At 39.7% G+C, this 18958-nt stretch overlaps 1 protein-coding gene across 2 annotated transcripts in view; it reads left to right on the top strand.

Moving 5' to 3' along the window:
* CACUL1 (CDK2 associated cullin domain 1) overlaps positions 1-18952 on the top strand; it is a 63512-nt gene extending 44560 nt beyond the window's left edge. For both annotated transcript variants that reach the window (XM_023729998.1, XM_004374887.2), the window contains 5 exons: positions 1674-1776; positions 5225-5314; positions 9372-9510; positions 14999-15042; positions 15710-18952. In XM_023729998.1, the coding sequence (XP_023585766.1) occupies positions 1674-1776; positions 5225-5314; positions 9372-9510; positions 14999-15042; positions 15710-15750 (417 nt within the window). In that variant the 3' untranslated portion in view covers positions 15751-18952. The remainder of the gene's footprint in view (positions 1-1673; positions 1777-5224; positions 5315-9371; positions 9511-14998; positions 15043-15709) is intronic.
* The last annotated feature ends 6 nt before the right edge of the window (positions 18953-18958 follow it).

The following is an 18958-nucleotide window of genomic DNA, read 5'->3' as shown; positions in this document are numbered from 1 at the left end:
CATACAAATAAATTCAAATATATGCGAATATATATGTACAAGAATATTGTAGCATTGTTTTTAGTTAACAGAACACTGGGGGAAAAAGTCTATATCCTCGTCAGTAGGGAAATACCTGGGTGGCTCAGAGGATTAAATGCTGACTGCTAGCCAAAAGATTAGTGGTTTGAACCCAGCCAGAGGTGCCTTGGAAGATCCTCCTGGTGATCACCTTCTGAAAGGTCACAGCCTTGAAAACCCCGTGGAGCAAGTCTGCTCCGCACACATGGGGTCTCCATGAGTCGGAATTGACTCAACGGCAATTAACAGCAACGGAATAATTTGAGTAATTTATGGAAGACGCTTATATGCAGGTAAAAATAATGACATGTCTATATGTTCTTTTAGAGAAAAATCTTGAAGATAAAACGTTAGGTGTAAAATCAAGGTACAAAGCATTGTGTAATATTCCCTCATTAATGAGTTTTTCCTTCTTTTTTAAGAAAAAAGCATATCCACATCTATGCAACGATTATTTTAGAAAGAATATGCAGAAGTCTTCCCAGTGGTGGAATGGGACCAATGGGAAGAGGGTTTAGGGTGGGAGACTTGTTTTTATTGCATACTATTTTACGTGGTTTTATTTTTTAACCATGTGCCTGTTATCTTTATAAAATTTTTAAAGAGAAAAAAAACTGTTGTGTTAAGCATTAAGAGAGAATCAGTGAGTGTCCTTTTTATATTTTCCACTCTTATGCATTGGGTTAACATTTAAACCTGAACAAATTTGATCTGGGATTTGTAAATCATTTTAGTCAGGATGCTTTGGGCTACAGGAAATGGAAAACCTTATTCAAAGCGATTTAAGTAAATGAAGAAAAGTATTATCTCCTGCAATAGAATGGCAGAAATAATGCAGTCTCCAGGATTGGTTGAATTCATCCTTCAACAGTGTTACCGAGGGCTCAGGTTCTTTCTGTGTCTTTGCTGTCCTCAATACCTGCTTCATCTTATTCTCCTTGTGGTTGTAAAATGACTCTGAGAAGCTCCTCCCTCATGCCTAGGTTTCTCTCAGTCTCACTGGGCTATCTTGAGTCGCATGTCTACCTCTGAACCAAAGATGGTCTCTAGGGAATGCCATAAGCTAAATGACTTGGACTAATCATTGGAGTAGAAAGTATGTTGGGGAATCAACTAGTCCACGTCCACTGCCTGCTTTCAGCCTAGGTCTTTGATAAATGGGATGCCTTTCATTAGTGTGAGTCGAATCGACTCGATGGCAACACGTTTTTGTTTTTTTTTTTCATTAGTGTTTCCCAGGGTTGCCTTTAGATGATGATATGGTATTTTTAAAGGGCACACTAAGTGCCTGTCATACAGTGTGATTCCAGAATGTCTGTACTTCCCTGTCTAGTTAATGTTGGGTTGTCTTCCAGTGTTCTTTTGGAGGTGTATGGCTCATTATATTTTATCTTTATATACTTCTAATCCCATGCCGGAAAGACATTGAGCTATAGTGGCAGGGTTTTTGCTGTTGATGTTGCGTTTTTATGTTAATGGGTAGGACCATCTTTATGCGTTGTTTCCTAAAGTAGTTTTTTCTTTTTGAGGGGGAGGATCTTCAGTTCATTAGAATAACTAATCATTTTCTTCTAATTGATGCACTGAAAAATAATTTTTTTTTTTTTTTTCAGAATAAATTTTACATTGAAACCAAGCTTAACAGAGACTTAAAGGACGACCTTATAAAGCTGTTTACGGAACATGTTGCAGAAAAGCACATCTACAGCCTAATGCGTAAGTCATTGAATTTATTATAGGGATGAGATAGTGATCTATTTTTTGTACGAGAGCATTGCCATATAAACTCCAATATTGACAGCTTTGGAACCAGTTCTTAAGAAGTGTTGAAGCCTCGTTTTATAGAGAGAGACTGAGAAATTGAAAATGTGACTTGAAGGTCACCCAGTAAGCCGACAGCAGCTTCGCCAGGTCATTCATTGGACAGTGCCCTCATGTCTGGCCTGATACTTGCTATCTTCCCCTCCCCCCAGTAACTGGAGAAATATTATTGGGGGGTCACCCCTAACTTCGTTACCAGTAATTTTAGAAGGATTGCAATCTCTAAAATGCTCTCTGATTTTGACTCTTTTGGCTCTATCATGGAGCCCTGGTGGTGCAGTGATTAAAGTGCTCGACTGCTAACCAAAAGGTCGGTGGTTTGAACCCATCAGCCGCTCTGTGGGAGGAAGATGTGGCAGATTGTTTCTGTAAAGATTTACAGCCTTGGCAACCCTGTAGGGCAGTTCTACTTTGTCCTGTAGGGTCACTATGATTCGGAATCAACTCGATGGCAGTGGGCCAGTCAGTTGGTCAGTTCTGTCATTTGCTATGTATCTCAGGGAGGCTTCTTAGTCTCTTGTGGTCCTGTGTTTTCTGTGAAATTGGGATTTGTAAAGTGTTTAATGTGGTGTCTTAGTCATGTAGTGGTGCTGTAACAGAAATACCACAAGTGGATGGCTTTAACAAAGAGAGGTTTATTTTCTCACAGTCTGGTAGGCTACAAGTCCAAATTCAGGACATCAGCTCCAGAGGAAGGCTTTCTTTCTGTTGGCTCTGGAGGAAGGTCCTCGTCGTCATCAATCTTCCCCTGGACTAGGAGCTTCTCTGCAGAGGAACCTTGGGTCCAAAGGACCCGCTCTGCTCCCAACACAGCTTTCTTGGTGGTATGAGGTCCCCATGTCTCTGCTTGCTTCTCTCTTTTATATCTCAAAAGAGATTATCATAAGACACTATCTAATCTTGTATATGTCGTCAGAATAACTGCCTGCTAATCCGTTTTATTACATCTTAGTGATAGAGTTTACAACTCGTAAGGAAATCACATCAGAGTACAGAATGGTACACAGTCATACAATACTGAGAATCATGACCCAGCCAAGCGGACACATATTTTTTGGGGACACAGTTTAATCCATGACATGTGGCAGTGTGCGTAATTAAGAAAGCAGATCAAAGTGTCAAGCCCAGCTAGTTTCTCTTGTCTTCACATTCCTGTGCTCCCGGCCCCTCATACTAGGTGGATTCTCATGTTAAGAATATACCTCTCCAAGTGGAATTTAGGAAGTCCCTATAACCCAGTGTGTTGGCATGCTTTAAAAGCTCATATTTTATGTAATACATCAAGTCATTGTTCAGAATTTTGCATACATAATATTTGAATTTACAGTATGTACTGTTTTTGCTTTCCTTTTAGTCATAATTAGTTTCTACTACAGTGAGCCCTGATGGTGCAGTGGTTAAGAGCTCGGCTGCTAACCAAAAGGTTGGCAGTTCAAATCCACCAGCTGCTCCTTGGAAACCCTATGGGGCAGTTCTGCTTTGTCCTATAGGCTCGCTATGAGTTGGAATCAACTGGATGGCAATGGGTTTTACAGTGAACTTTTACTAGAATTTACAAAAGGATTGTTCTGTTATTAACCACAAACTCTTTTTCATTTAAATTAAGAGATGGAACTTTTAAACATTGGGCCACTTTATTTTAGAAAGGTAGGGTTTTCAAATCATACTGTAGATGAGAATAATATGTTTCATTTTTATGTTTCCAATAAATTCTAGAATCTTGGGATATAACATGTATTTTTTTTGAAGGTTGGAGAGATGTTTACAAACATCTTTAAACATTATCTCATGAGTTATTCCAGCTATTAATTATAGCCATTCAAGCATTTCCTTTGATGTTGACATTGCTATATTGCTTTCATTGTAAAATAAAACATAGCATTTTGAAGTCTTTCCTCTTAAAATGCTATAGAGAAATGCTGCCGTCTGGTAAAAAGCTTATTTACTTTGTAACTATGTTTATATTTCTTGGTAATTTGGAAATCAACTTTGTTGGGCGTATACAAAGGGAATATTCAAAAGAAAATATAATAGTCCATATCTGCTATCTAGAGGAATATTCCTACTCATTTTTTATTTAAAAAAATTATAAAGTGTTTGTGTGGTAGTAGAGAAAGTAAAAGAAAACTGGCTCCTCGGTCATGGGCAGAGGCAGGTTCACAGGGTTACCAGGGTTGTGAAGGTGAGCAGGATACCCTCAGTTAGAAAAAATGCACTCGCAGCCATAGCATTTAGGAAAGTGAGTCTCTGACCCTGATCACAGTTACTAAAATTACTAGTACGTGCCTTTCAGAAAAGGCCAAGAGCCTCAGATGTGATGATTTGGTGGAAGGAGAAATGATTGAGGGAGTTTACTGTGTAATGTTATAAAGTCTAGAGAACATTTTAGTCCCCAGATGTAAATCTTTTGTATCACGAACTTAATAGAAGCACTTTCAGCTCACTCACTAAGTAGCATGAATACTGTTACAGATTGAATTGTGTCCACCCCAAAAATATATGTCAACTTGGCTAGGCCATGATTCTCAGTGTTACATAATTATCCTCCATTTTGTGCTCTTCATGTGATTATCCTCCATTTTGTCATCTGATGTAATTATCCTGTGTGTTGGAAATTCTAACCTGTATGATGTTAATGAGGCAGGACACAATCTACAGGATTAGGTTGGATCTTGAGTAAATCTCTTCTGAGATCTAAAAGAGATTAAACAAGCTAGCAGAGATCGAGAGACCCACTACCTCCAAGAAAGAAGCGCCAGCAGCAGAGCGCATCCTTTGGACCCGGTGTCCCGGCTCTGAGAACCTCCTAGAGCCGGGGAAGGATTGTTGCCAAGACACAAGGAGATTTCCAAGGAAAGGTAGGCTCACAGATACTGAAAGGAGACAAGGACCTTTCCCCAGAGCTGACACAGAGAGAAAGCCTTCCCCTAGAGCTGGTGCCCTGACTTTGGATTTCTAGCCTCGTAAACTGAGAGAAAGTTTCTGTTTGTTAAAGGCAACCACTTGTGGTATTTCTATTATAGCAGCACTAGATAACTAAGACAAATACTATTGCTTTTAGAAAGCTTTGCTTAGTTATTTTTAGAACTTCTGTGAATTGAATCATTCATTCCCGTTAGTGTTCCAACAGACCTGCACATATTTACTTGGTAGATAATGAACTACTGCATCGGATTTATTTTTTTAAAAAAAAAAAAAACCTTTAGTATAAACTCTTGATTTGTCTTCTTAGGACGTTCTTCTCTTGCACTTGTTTACCCTTTAGTCTTTGGGAGAGAAAGTAATATAAAGAGAAATATTGGCAGTGTTACATCCTTCTTATAACATCGTTTCTTTATTTCAGCTTTACTTTTAGAAGCCCAGTCAACACCATTTCAGGTCACGCCTTCAACTATGGCAAATATTGTGAAAGGCCTGTATACTCTCAGACCAGGTAAACTTTCATAATTTCTTTTGGTATTGGACTTGTTTGTTTATGGCAGTTCCAGCCTTGTCCAAGGGGCAATGTTTCCATAGGGGTTTTGTGAGGGCTAATGGTATTTAGGCAGCCCTGGTGGCACTATGGTTAAGCGTTTGACCACTAACAAAAAGGTCAGTAGTTCAGTCCACCAGCCACTCTATGGAAACCCTGTGGGGTAGTTCTCTGTCCTATAGGGTCGGTATGAGTTGGAATCGACTTGACAGCAATGGGTTTTTGTTTTTTAATGGTATTTAGATTTGCTATAGCAAAAAAATTGAATAGACATTCATTGTTGTAGAATGTAAACTCAGGACTCACTTGGAATTCTTTCTCTCTTACTGAAAACAAAATAATTTGGTTTTTGTAGCACCTGTGAGGAAAATACAAGAAATAATTTGTAGGAGACACTAGATAAATTGAATCACATATCTGGCCTTAATCTTTGTTTTTATTTTTATGGACTTTCTCTTTCACTTTCTACCCTGCACTGCAAATATGCACAGACATTCACAGCTCCATTTTCTTAGGCCTGTTATGTAACTTGCAAGGAGTCTAGCAGTGTTGGCAAAGTTGCAGTCATTTTATAAGGATGTTTTAGGGAGAGAAATAATCAGAATAGCAGAACCAAAAATCAAGGATCACTATATTCAAAGGCATGATTTGTAAATGAATGTAATCTGTTTCGGAATAATGGAGCCCTGGTGGCACAGTGGTTAAGCACTCAACTGTTAACCGAAAGGTCAGAGATTCAAACCCACCAGCTGCTCTGCAGGAGAAAGATGTGGCAGTCTGCTGCTGTAAAAATTTACAGATTTGGAAACCTTATGGGGAAATTCTTCTCTGTGCTATAGGGTTGTTATGAGTTGGAATTCGACTCAAAGGCAGTGGGTTTGGTTTTTGGTTTGATCTTAGAATAACAACATACATTTAATTTAAAGGAATCTCAGGATAATTTCTTATATATCCTCCTGTCTGTTTGTAAGTCAGAGGTCCCTGGGTGGCACAAATGGTTTGCTCTTGGCTACTAACTGAAGGGTTGGTGGTTTGAATCCACCCAGTGGTACTGTGGAAGGAAGGCCTGGTGATCTATTTCTGTAAGACTACAGCCATTGAAAACCCTATGGAGTGCAGCTCTGCTTTGACACACATGAGGCCTCCATGGTCAGAATTGACGACTTGACGAATTTGGATTTTCTTTTTTTGTTTGTTTTATTTGTAAGCCAGAACCTACAACTCCCTTTACAATTCTTTAGTCAATTAAAAAATGTCCATGGGAGAGAGATTGCAAAAGTTCTCAGAGTAGGACATTGTTCTCCAGTCTGTAAACAGAAGGGATGCTTCTTTTTAGTAATTGCCTTTTCGTCAAAATATTTTATCATTCGAGAATTAAATGAAATAAAATGTGAAATAAGAGCTTAACACAGTACCCAACACATAATAAACATAAAAACATTAACTGTTATTATTACTAGCCAGTTGGGTTTAATGATTATTTTAATTAAGTGATGGCTTGATTATTTGATTAACTAATTTAAAAGACAACATGTATCAGGATTTAGCTTGTTAAAATGGAAATCCAGTGAAAACTGGTATCAAGACAGACTGTGATGTCAGAAATTACCTTCTTTCTCAGGCTACTTTAAACTACTAGTGACTTCTAGAGTATTTACGTTTTCTGTTACCTAAATTTGGATCAGGTCTTGAGCTCTAGACCTCGTAATTTTTAAAAGAAATTACTTGTATAAAATAGCAGAAATATTTTATTACCTGTGTCCGATCAACTGAATATTTGTCTAGTTTCTCAGAATTTTAAATTTTATTACAGTGTGATGAGAATGGCTCATGAATTTTTTTTAGTGCTAGTTTATGAATTTTTTTTCTGTTAGACGGCATCTATCCATATGCAGTATGGCAAACTTCTAAATTCTACCTCCCATGCAGGCAGTTTTAGCATAACTCAGCTCTAGTTTTTATCATAAATAACAAAATCTCAGAATAAAGCTAATCACTAAAAGTATAAAAAATTGAAGGTACACGTTTCTCTGAATGCCGTTTTATCCAAGTTTGAGCTCTTATAGTGGAGTTCATACTACTTCTGAGGAGAATCCTGTATTCGAGAATTAGCCTTTTGAAAAGGTGAACTTTATCACAGACTAACCTTTTGCTGCCTCAGGCATTTTCTGAGATACTTTTAAACATATTTTGACATTTATGTGCCTTGCCAGTACCCTTTGTATTCCTGGTTTATTAAAGCATTTTTATTCACCTGACAGATTAAGGTTAGAGTATTTTCAAGTGTGGAAGTTTCTGCCATTGCAGTGGTTCTCAGGTGCCGGTCTATGTAGGCTGCATCTGAATCACCTTAAGGAAGTTTTTTAAACTGCAGATTCCTGGGCTCTAATCCTTGGAGATTCTGATGACTGTTTCCATTTTTGGTGTGTTTCCATCCAGTCTGTAGAAGCTTAGTTTAGAAGTCGCTCCAGCACTCCCATCCTGCCTTTCTTCATTTAACACGCATGCACTTTCTTTGTCTTTATTTTAACACCTGCCTGGAGTGGCGTTCTATTGAGTGGCAGATAGGTTTGACTCCTGCCAGCTGTGACTGATTGGTTGGTTGGTAACCACTAACCAACTGAAACCATATTAAGACTCTTCCTAAAGCCGTATCTGAACGAAGCTGGAAGGGGGGACGCTGTTGCCAACATTTTGCCATGAGTTTGTGTGGGGGAGTGCATTGACCTTTGTGTCACTCGAGGTGCTTGTTCATTTGCTGGCTCTGGTTTAGCTGCTCTCAACATCAGTGGGTGTTGAGATTACTTCCACTGACGCAGCATTGAACAGTGTCAAATGTGGCGTTTTTGGTATTTAAAATTATTTGGAGTCCCTGGGTGGTGCAAACAGCTAACGCACTTGACCGCTAACTCAAATTACACTTTTTAAGATGAGCTTACTGGATTAAAGAGCATTGGCATTTTTATGGTTTTTAATATAGACAGTCACAATGTTTTCCAAAGGGGAACATTTGAAAGAGCTGGATTAAAAGAATCCAGAAGGGTTAACAATGCTAATTTAGGGCCAGCAAGGAAGGAGAGTCCTGGTTTCGTCATGCTTTTGATGCAGGTGGGCATTATTTGAATTTAATACTCACTGAGTAGGGAAGTGAGAGTATTTATGTTTGCTTTGATTTTTCTGAATATTAAAAAATCTACTTATTAATGTTTGTGTTTTTTCTTTCTTGCAAATTATCCAGTCTTGTTTTTCACCCATTTATTTGGTCTTATTGATTTGTACAAATGCTGTTTATTAAAGATACTAATTCATCTTTGTCATATCTAATGCAGATACTCTTCTCAGCCTTTGTTTTGCCTTTTCATTTTGATACATGAAATTTTTTTGTCTATAGATTATTCTCTTGATCTTTTTCTTAATAATTTGATAACCATTTAATTCTCTTACACTATTTAATTTGCTGTAACTTAACGTGGATCAAAATAGATTTTTATTTCCACAATACTAACCAGTTATCCACTTTTTAACTTTTCAGCCTCCCCCTTTTTGTGACTCTGCCTTTTTTAGATGTCTGCTTATTACTACCTGTACTCTTCTATTCTTGGGCCAGTATATTGTTGTAATTAATGCCTAGTAGGGCTGGTATTTCCACCAAGCTCCTTCGCTCCACTTCTAAATGGGAGGGCCCACTTAGAATTGTTTGATAATCTCATTCCTGCCTTTCTCCATATTTAGGCTTTTTGACAACATCCATTTGAAAATTCTCTAGGAATTTTCATTAAATTCTGTTAAATCAGTAGAATGTATAAAATATAAAATTTCCTGCTTTCTTCATATTGCAAGTTCTTTTTAGAAAGAAGTTTAACCTCCACATATGTGCTTTCCAGAATAGGGTTGCATTTTTCCCCCATTTTAAATTTGATTTAATATACCTTTTTATTCTTTGAACAAAAAAAATTTCCCTTTTCCAGCTGATTTAATCTATGTGATTTTCTTCATGAATTTTTTCCTTTTCTTACAGAATGGGTTCAGATGGCTCCAACTCTGTTTTCTAAATTTATTCCAAACATTCTCCCTCCGGCGGTAGAATCTGAACTTTCTGAATATGCTGCTCAAGATCAGAAACTTCAAAGAGAACTTATACAGAATGGTTTTATGAGGCAAGTTTTTTTTTTTTCTTCCTTCTTTAATGACCAAATATATCCATTACCTAGGCCAGTTTGGCTTGGCAGGGGCGGGGTGCAAGGGTTAGAAGGGAAATAACTACCCAAGAGTGAAAGGTGCTACCCAGGGAGAGAAGTTAGCTCCCTATGGCTGGGAATGTTGAAGCTGTGTTTTGATTTTATGAAGGTGCTCTTCACTAAATAGATTTTAAAGAAAGGACTTCTCATTGGCTGGGCAACCTCCAAGAACTCTTTTAATTCTGTTTCTCTCTTGTTCGTTCTGAACATTTGAAAGAACGTTGTAGAAAAGTTATAGTTAGTTATAATGTACTTTTATCCTTAAACTTGCAAAGAGGCTTTAGATTCTGTATTTCATATCTTCACTTTTGCCGTAAATTCTAGTTGTTTCTTCTTAAGAGGTGCAGTGTCTCTTTATACATGTCAAAATTTTGCATTCCTGGGTTTTGATGTATACACCTTATTAATTTTCCTAAAATTTGCAATTTAGTATTATGCACATATCCCAGAAAATCTTGCAAAGTGCATATGTTCAACTAAAGTAAATTAAAATAAAGATTTTGTGACTCCCTATGGGGAAACACCGATTTATGTTGCCGGATCATTGAAGGGCATGGTAATACCTTACATTCCATAATCTTTACTGTTTACTTAGCACTTTTACATATCCTCTCTTATTTGAATCCCTGGCATAAAGGAAGAAAGGTGTGGTAAGGAAGACACTGAGTCCTAACTTAGGCCCAGTTGTGTCCACAAATAGGTTGAGCGCTGACTCAGGTAGGGCTAGGGCTGGGGCACGCATTCCCTTCCAAAGGTTCCGAGGCCAAGCCATCTCAGGAGAACCAGTCTTGAGTTATAGCTAAGTTTTTCCATAAATAATTTTGAATGTATGCCAGGTGATCTGTGTGTACCGTTTATGTTTTTGTCAATTTCACCAAAATTTTGAAGTCTTTTATGTTTTCGTTCCTGTTTTATTTGAATGTTTGCTTCTAATTTGAGAGTTGAGCTTACTAATACCTTTAAAAGCTTTCTTCTGAATGCTTTTATCACTGTGAAGCAGTGGAGGACTATAGCTCGTGAGGATTTCTCAGAGCACCTTGAGTTCACCTTCCAGAACTCTGTGGAAATGTTTAAACACGTCCGGAGACATTCCCCTAATCTTCATTCGAGAACTGGAATAAGAGGGCAGGGTGCAGGGCTGCTTGGTATAGTAGCTCTCGTGTAAAATTTGCTTGGATGAGATGAGTACTGACTCCATAAATAGCCCTTCTGGTGACATTACCTTTGTACGTGAAGGTCTGAACATGCCACTGGTCAGCGAAGGCCACGTTAGTCACATTCAGGGAATTGGAATTTTTGTTTCTCTTGAATGGAATGCTTTCCTACAACTTCCGGCTGCAATTTAAACAATATTCCAAGAGGTAATGAAATTAAAATGTTTTAGTTTACAAACTTAATTGGGCCATTTTTATTATTAAACTAATAATTTATTATACATTTACTATGAGGATTAAACTCCGCCTCATAAATTATTCTGATGGTAGCCTACCGAAGCTGACATTCTCATATTCACTCCATTGCTCTCTGTGTTTACTAGTATTGGTCAGAAAGGACTTGCACAAACCATACTCAGCAGCTGATGGAAGGCCCGCTTACGTTTCCAGCTCTTGTGGATGGCCTTCCACAGCCTGCCCTGCCAGACATGATGCCACCTTTGATCTTATTTGGCTAGGATAGTTCTGGAAGATATGGTGTCCACTGATGTAAAAATAACATTGAGAATACAGTACAGGATATTGCAAGAATTCTGTTACTGGCTATTCTGATATGAGCAATCATTTTATGGTTTATGCCTAGCCAACAGCATGATTCCTGCTCAGCTTTGCAGACTACTTTTTTCATTTAAGATTATGTTCCACTTACTTGATGTAGGGGTTCTGGATAGGCAGTACAGGCTTAATGTGGACGGCACAGAGTAAGTCTTTGAAGTGTTTTGAAATAATAAGTGAATATTGGCAGTTAGTGGACAGATTTTCATCTGAGCTGGAGTTTATGTGAAACATGATCTCGAGGTTCACGGAAATACAGAGTGAACTTATTTCAAAGCTAGAATTAACATACAAGCTAAAAACAATGCTTTCTTTTTATCTGCTACCTGCATAATTTACTCAGTTTGGGGATTGATGTCTGATGTCAAAGATTACATTCTGGAAAAGAAGCTCATTTGGGAACTTTTAAAATGCAGGCCTCAGCTGGAGCAGCCTCATTCACACCAACCTATGGTCTCCTTCAAGAATGTACCAAATAACTTTTAAAGGAAATAAAATGTTCTTTCTAAAATGATGACCTCAGTTACCTAAATAGAGCCTTGTGGGGTATTGCCAGTCTTTTTACCTGAGTGGGTCATACTATAACTGGGGGCTTTTTCATTTGGTAGCAGAGATCTGGTTTTCAGGGCAGCATACAGCCTTCCGAACTTGTGAGATTAGATGTTATCTTTGGCAGCCTGTTCCATACACCACGTTTATGTTCTTTCTTCTTGCCTCCTGTTGTTTTCACGCTTGTATTTTTCTTCTGTTGTTTTTGCATGTTCGTTTTTTATTTAGCCTTTGGGGATTGGGAATGAAGGTAGTCTGTGGAAGTTGAGGTTCTAGATATAAAATTCTGTATCTTCCTTTTTGGTTAGCATTAACTTGTTTCAGGATATTTGGTGAATGCTACTGTGATGGTACTAGTGTAAGTAACACTGTAAGACATGCAGCTGGCTTTGGCTAGGTATGGTGTTAACAGGAGAGGTGTTTAAAAAGCGGCACGGGAGCGAATCTGTTTAGGACTCCTTAGGCTGCCAGAGGCTAGTTCATACTGAACGTCGTGCGTGTTTTTCTCGCCTGGAACAAAAACCTCCAGAGGCCTTTTGGTGTGTTTTCCTTCCTGCCAGTCATCAAGGCTCCTCACACCCCCCAGCAAGCAGCTTCTGCCCTAGTCTTAAGCTTAACCAGAAAAGAAAGTGGGAAACTTTGGTTATCTGAAAGATTATTCAAAAGCAGGAAATAATTATTTGGGCTAACATTTTAATAATTTCTAGAGACTATGAATTATACACTCATTTGTTAATCTGACAAATATGTATTGAATATCTACAGTATGTTAAACACTGTTTTAGACACGGGGGTGAACAAGACAGGCAGAGTCCCTGCTTTTAGGGAGTTTCAGTTCTAGTGTTGGGAGATAACCACTAAGCATTTAAATAAGTGAATCCCTTCAGGTAACAGTGCTAGGGGGCGAATAAAACAGAATGGGGTCGCGAGTGAGTCACCAGGCAGTGTGTGAGGGGCTCTTCAGCTTACTCGGTCATGTCATGCCTTCTGAGGAAGCCACAGTCCAGCTAGGGCCTGGATGATAATTGGACAGTCATGTGGTCTGCTGGGAGGAGGAGTGTTGCAGGCAGAGAAAACAGTACAAAAGGCTGACATGTCCAGGGGACAGAAAGGGAGCCAGGGTGGCAGAAGTATAGTGAACAGAGGTAGAAAATGAGGTTGAGAGGTAAGCAGGAGACATATCACAGAGGGCCTTGTAGGCTGGGGAAATGAATTTGAATTGATTTTAACTGCAGTGGAAAGCCCCGGAAGGGCTTAAACAGAGGTATGAAATAATCTTATTTATGCTTTTACATAAAATCACTCTGACTCTTGTCTGGAGAAAGAGCAGTTGAGGGGTGAGAGTGGAAGTAATAATAAGACTCTTGCACTTGTGTAGGGAAAAGTTGATAGTGACTTGGATTAGGATTGTAGCAGTAGAATTGATGAGGAGTGGTTGATTTTGGATTATGTTTGGGGACAGAAAGCTCCAGATCGAGGTCAAGTGGAATCAAGGATGATCTAGGATTCTGGCCTGAATAATTGGTTGGATGGTGGTGCCATTGATTGAGATGGAGACTGAGGAAGGAATGGGTATGGAGTGGTGTCGAAGCATTCTGTTCTGGCCATAGTAGATTTGTGATATGTATAAATCATCCAAGTAGAAAAGATGATGAATCAGTTAGACCTAGAAATTTGAAATATAGGGAAAAAATTGAGGTTGAAGATACAAATCTGGGAGTCACTGGCATTTGAGTGGTATTTAAAGCCACAGGACTGGATATGAACACTCTCCTAGACTAAGGAGAATGTACATCAAGAAGAAAAGATGGCCAAGGACAGAGTGGACAGAGCCAACAAAGGAGACTACAGAGGAATGGCGACGAGGTAGAAGGAAAGTCAGAATTGTGTAGTATCACAGAAGCCTAAAGAGGAAGTGTTTCAGGAAGGACGAGATCAACTATGTAAATGCTGCCAAGAGATCAAGGAAGAAAAAGCTAGTGAACTGGCCATTATTACTCATGACTTGAGCATCTTGGTCTTTTGTCTGGATTATTGTCTGAGAAGCTGGGAGACTTAAATAAGATTTACAGGTTGTATCAGGCCTAATCAGAATATCTCTAAAGTGGGTTAGCTTCTTCTATAGGTGTTTGGAGATGGACTGAGTAATATGTGCAAAGGTTCATGCTCTTCTACCTGCAAGAAGGCCATTAAGGTACATTAAGATTCGGGAATTTTTGAAAGGTTTTAGGCAATGTTGGGTCTTATAATAGGACTTTTGAGGTGTTTAAAGCACTTGGCTGCTAACCAAAAGTTCGGCGGTTCAAGCCCACCAGCTGCTCCACGGGAAAAAGATGTGGCAGTCAGCTTCTGTATAGATTTACAGCCTTGGAAACCCTATGGGGCAGTTCTACTCTGTGCTATAGGGTCACTATGAGTTGGAATCAACTTGACGGCAGTGGTTTTTGGGTTACTTCATATTCGAGATTTGCCTTAATATATGGTGGTTCAGTGGTTAAGTGTTTGGCTGCTAACCAAAAGATTGGCAGTTCGAATCCACTAGCTGCTCCTCGGAAACCTTATGAGGCAGTTCTGCTCCGTCCTGTAGGGTCACTGTGAGTTGGAATCAACTCCACAGCGGCGGGTTTGGTTTTGGGTTTTTTATATGGTCACTAGGAATGTTGATAGCCAAACCCAGATTTATCTTCAAAGACATATTTTAGTCTGTACTTATTTCCAGAACCCAGTGAAAACCATCTTTATAGATGATCCTTCCTCCATTTAATAGCTTCCTTTATTTAAAAGGGAGCCCTGATGGTGCAGTGGTTAAGAGCTCAGCTGCTGACCAGAAGTTCGGCAGTTCAAATCCACCAGCTGCTCCTTGGAAACCCTGTGGGGCAGTTCTCCTCTGTCCTGTAGGATCGCTATGAGTCGACTCGACAGCAACGGGTGTTATGTTTAAGCTTAAATGTCTATTTTTACTAGATTGTTGGTTAGAACTGTAATATAATATCTGCTATAAACTATACTTCCATTATTATATCAGTTCGTTTCTTCTGTTTTGGTGTGTGAAGAAGCCTGTTGACTCCCTCTTATTTTCTTGTCTCCAGAGGTGACCAGTCCCGGAAGAGAGCTGGGGATGAGTTGGCTTATAGTAAGTACTGGTGTTCCTTCACATCTCTGATGGTTCTGTGATGTTAGGTAGCCACTGGCAGTGACTGCAGTGAGTATAACAATACCTGTCATGTTCCTGATGGTGCTCCCATGAGGCATGGTACGTGATCAAGGGCAAACTGAGTGTTCTGCAAGCTGTGGCAGCTCTGAAACCCAGTTGATGGCAGTTGTCCAGAGGCCACCAAAGCTCAGTCTTTAGCATCTACTTGTTGGTGCCATTGAGTCGCTTCTGACTCTTAGTGATCCCATATGACATATAGAAAACCCTGTATGCCCCATAGGGTTTTTTAGGCTGTAATCTTTACAGGAGCAGATCGCCAGGTCTTTCTCCTAAGGAGCTGCTGGGTGGGTTCGAACCACCAACCTTTCGGTTAGCAGCCAGGTGCTTAACTGTTTGCATCACCAGGGCTCCTTATTAGCATCTACTAGAATAGGATGGTGTTGCAGTTTCAGTTCCTGATGAGCCAGCCCCCCTTCACTTCACTGTATAGATTATTCCACATAGTTTTGAGGTTATTATTTTTTTTTAAAGTCCCCTTTTAGGGGATTGGGAGAGGGGTGATAAGTATGTGTTGAATAAGCAGATTGCCTGCCATGGTCACATGCTGTCTGCTCTTCATACTTCTTCCTGTTCCAATGTTTTTTAGGCGGCTCATCAGCATGTGCAAGTTCCAGAGGCTACAGATAGTGAATGTATTGAATGTACTTTGGTTCCTGCAAAGAGGACACACTGGAGCTGCAGACTCTTCAGGGCACAGCAGGCATCCTGTACACATGCAGGAGCTCTGTCACAAAGCTGTTCTTGGAAGGAGATGTTGGACTTCTGACTTCGGTTTGTAATTTTAAAAAAACAAAAACAGTTGCTGCTAGACTTCGGGATGATTTGGAAATGGGACAATCTCCTAATGAGTTTATCTATGGATTCCATGAGGAACAAGCATCTTGGAAAGTGACCATAGCTAAGTGAGAACCGGCAGCCAAAATCAGCAGCTTCCTCCAAAAATACAGGAGCAGAAGAATCTCTCTATTTTAAAGCACTCGTTTTGTTCATTCGTGGACTTGGCTCTTTGGTGTATTGGTTTCACATGTCAAGATATCTTTTGCTTTGAAAACAAGCATATCATTACAATACAGTATTTTTTGCCCATAACCAAAACAACCCCTTTTAAAAGAATTGGTCTTTGTTTAGCATTAGAAAGTCTTGTTAAAGAAAAATGCTAACTCAGCTTTTGCTATACCTTTTCCCCCCATCAGTTCTCTTTTCTACTCTGTGCCTTGAGCTTTGTGCACTTTGCAACTGTGTGATCATGTCAAACTCACCAATGCTCCCTGAAGAAGTTAATGGTATCACAAAAGAACCTACCAAAATGTCAGGTGTGACTTCGGAGCGCGATGCTGATGAAGTGGGAAGATAGAAGCAGGTTGCACATGGGTCAGATTCTCTTCCTGCTTCACTATTAGCATATTCATGTTGATGTCAGGGACCAACTCGTGTAGAACATTTCCAGTCTGTCCCTTAACACGGTTTCACCAGCTACTGTAATGTTGTCCGTATGCTAGTTTGGGGTGGGGTGCTTCAGCACTAAAGCTCCCCTCTAAATAGCGTTGCCAGTTATCCAGCAGTAAGAGCTGTTTCCTCTGATGCTCTAGGAAGCAGATACGGTTATTAATCAGTGGTGTGGGGCTCCTGATCCATTGCATTTTAAATGGGTGAGATAAGTACTTTAAAAAGTCTACAGTCTGCATCTTTTAAACAGTGTATTGCGTGTAACAGGAAAGAAGTAGCACTGCTGTTTTAAGGCTGCCTTCCAGCTGAAGCAAAGCTGTCTTTTCTGCTCTTTTACGCCCACAGTGCTATTGCCTTCTTTATAAAAAGTCTCTGAAGCTTATTCTAGTTGTTTTTGAAATGCAAAGATGCAGCAAGGGAAAAGTGGTTTTCTTTTCGATTTTGCTTGAATCTAAATTGAGCATAGGTTTCACTCTGTTCGGCGGTGTCAGACTAATATTTACTTTTCCAGAGAACTCGAGGCAATGAAAACATATCAGGGCTACTGTCACACTTCTGATTTGCAGGCTTTTCTATAGAGTTGCCTCTGCAAGTTCAGTTTGTCCTTTTTGGGGGAGTGGGGTGAGTGGGAGAGTTAGAAGTGTGATATTGGAAGCAAGGAAGTCATCTAATAAGTCCTCTGTGAAATTACTAGACAGAGAAGTAAACGTAAAGGTTGTCAGATTTATTTTTCTAAGTACTTATCAACCAGCATTGGTGGGTTTTGTGGAGGACTTTGAATCGGACTCATTTAACTCTGTGAGCATCTGAGATTATATTGGTAAACGCTGAATGACCATAGGAATATAGACAGACTCTCAGTATGACCTGTACCGTTTGATTTGCCACATCAGTAACGTTCTAGTATCAAGGAAGAGTATTGATACTCCCTTATCATGAAGTCCAAATTTTCCTTTTCTCAGTGGAATTTTTTGGCTCCAGGCTTATAATTTACACCTGGCTCTCCTATTATTTTCATTACCTGTTGAAATTTGCCCAGCTTCTGGCCACCAGAATAGACAAGAGAAGCCCTATGCTTTCACAAGGGAAGTGATTCCTGATTACTTTTGATAATAATTCTGAAAGAAAGTAAAATTGGAACATTTCTTTAAATGCGGATGAGTTCTTCAAGTATCCTGATAATATACCCAAATGCTTTTTCTGGGAGAGAGCACACTTTTTTGGCCAGCAGCAGCAGAACTTTGCCTATAAAAGCATTGTACTCTGATGTGAATTAGCATTAAAATCTTTGGATGCTTTTGCATTTTTAAGTTAATTGCAGAAGTATTTCTGATTGTCTTTTATTGTGTATGTGTTACAAAAAGTGGACAAAATATAGTTTCTGTAAATTTTTGCACAGTGTCTGCAGCCAACTATGAGGCAGGGCTTGATACTGCAGAGCCGTGACTGGAAGGCTCTATAGAAAGGGTTACACATCTTCCTGGTGCACCTTGTCACTCACCTCGGCCCCTTGAGGTACACTGCAAGATGAAGAACTTCTTAAGCTGAAATTGACCTTGCTTATTTAATCAGGATTCTTATCAGAGTCCTTTGTTTGCAACAAGAAAAGAAATCAGATTTACCCTCCATTGTGTATTGATGAGCACTGTTTGCCAGAAAGTATTTTCCTGTCAAGTTTACTTGTATTCTAGCCAGTGCAGTGTACAGAGCTGAGAAGCTCAGTTAAGTGCTGGCTTTTGTGGAGCCCAGATCACTGAATTGTGCATGCAGACTGATTGTCTGCTTCGTCAGCAAGTGCAGCTGATTTGGCTAAACTGACTAGGATGTATACTGAAACTAGACCCTTAAACAAAAGCCACTTCATACCCTAGTCCTTTTCAGCTCTAGAATCACCTTGAAGTCATGACCTATAAAAGTAAATAGGTGATCACTGTTTTCAGAGACGGTACTGTCTTTTAAAGGTTGGCCTTAAGCTGCAGTCACAGTGCCATCTCATTACCTCTGTTGTCACAGCTGCACCCGGACCTGACAGGAACTACTACTTTGTTTTCTGGGGGCAGAAAGGTAAACCTGGGATGGTGACTCTTACCTAATAGTTCTTGGGGTTAAGGAAAAGAAACACAAACCTGGAATGCATGAGTTGTGCATTTTTAAACTTTGTAGAAAAGTTGCCTTTTCTGTCCCTTTTACAAGTTTGAGGCAGTTACCCTCCTTTCCTTTAGGGGGGACGTAGGATGGAAACGAATTTGTGAGTGAATGGTTGGCAGAAGTTTCTATGCCCTCGGCCGGCTGTGAACGCTGCGCACGCGTCTCCTGTGCAGCAGGCGTGAATGCTGCGCACGCGTCTCCTGTGCTGCAGGCGTGAATGCTGCGCACGCGTCTCCTGTGC

This window comes from Trichechus manatus, unplaced genomic scaffold (genome assembly GCF_000243295.1).
Source record: "Trichechus manatus latirostris isolate Lorelei unplaced genomic scaffold, TriManLat1.0 scaffold00031, whole genome shotgun sequence".
Classification (NCBI taxonomy): Eukaryota; Metazoa; Chordata; class Mammalia; order Sirenia; family Trichechidae; genus Trichechus; species Trichechus manatus.
Note: the sequence above shows the minus strand (reverse complement) of the source record. Positions and strands in the feature narration are given on the sequence as shown.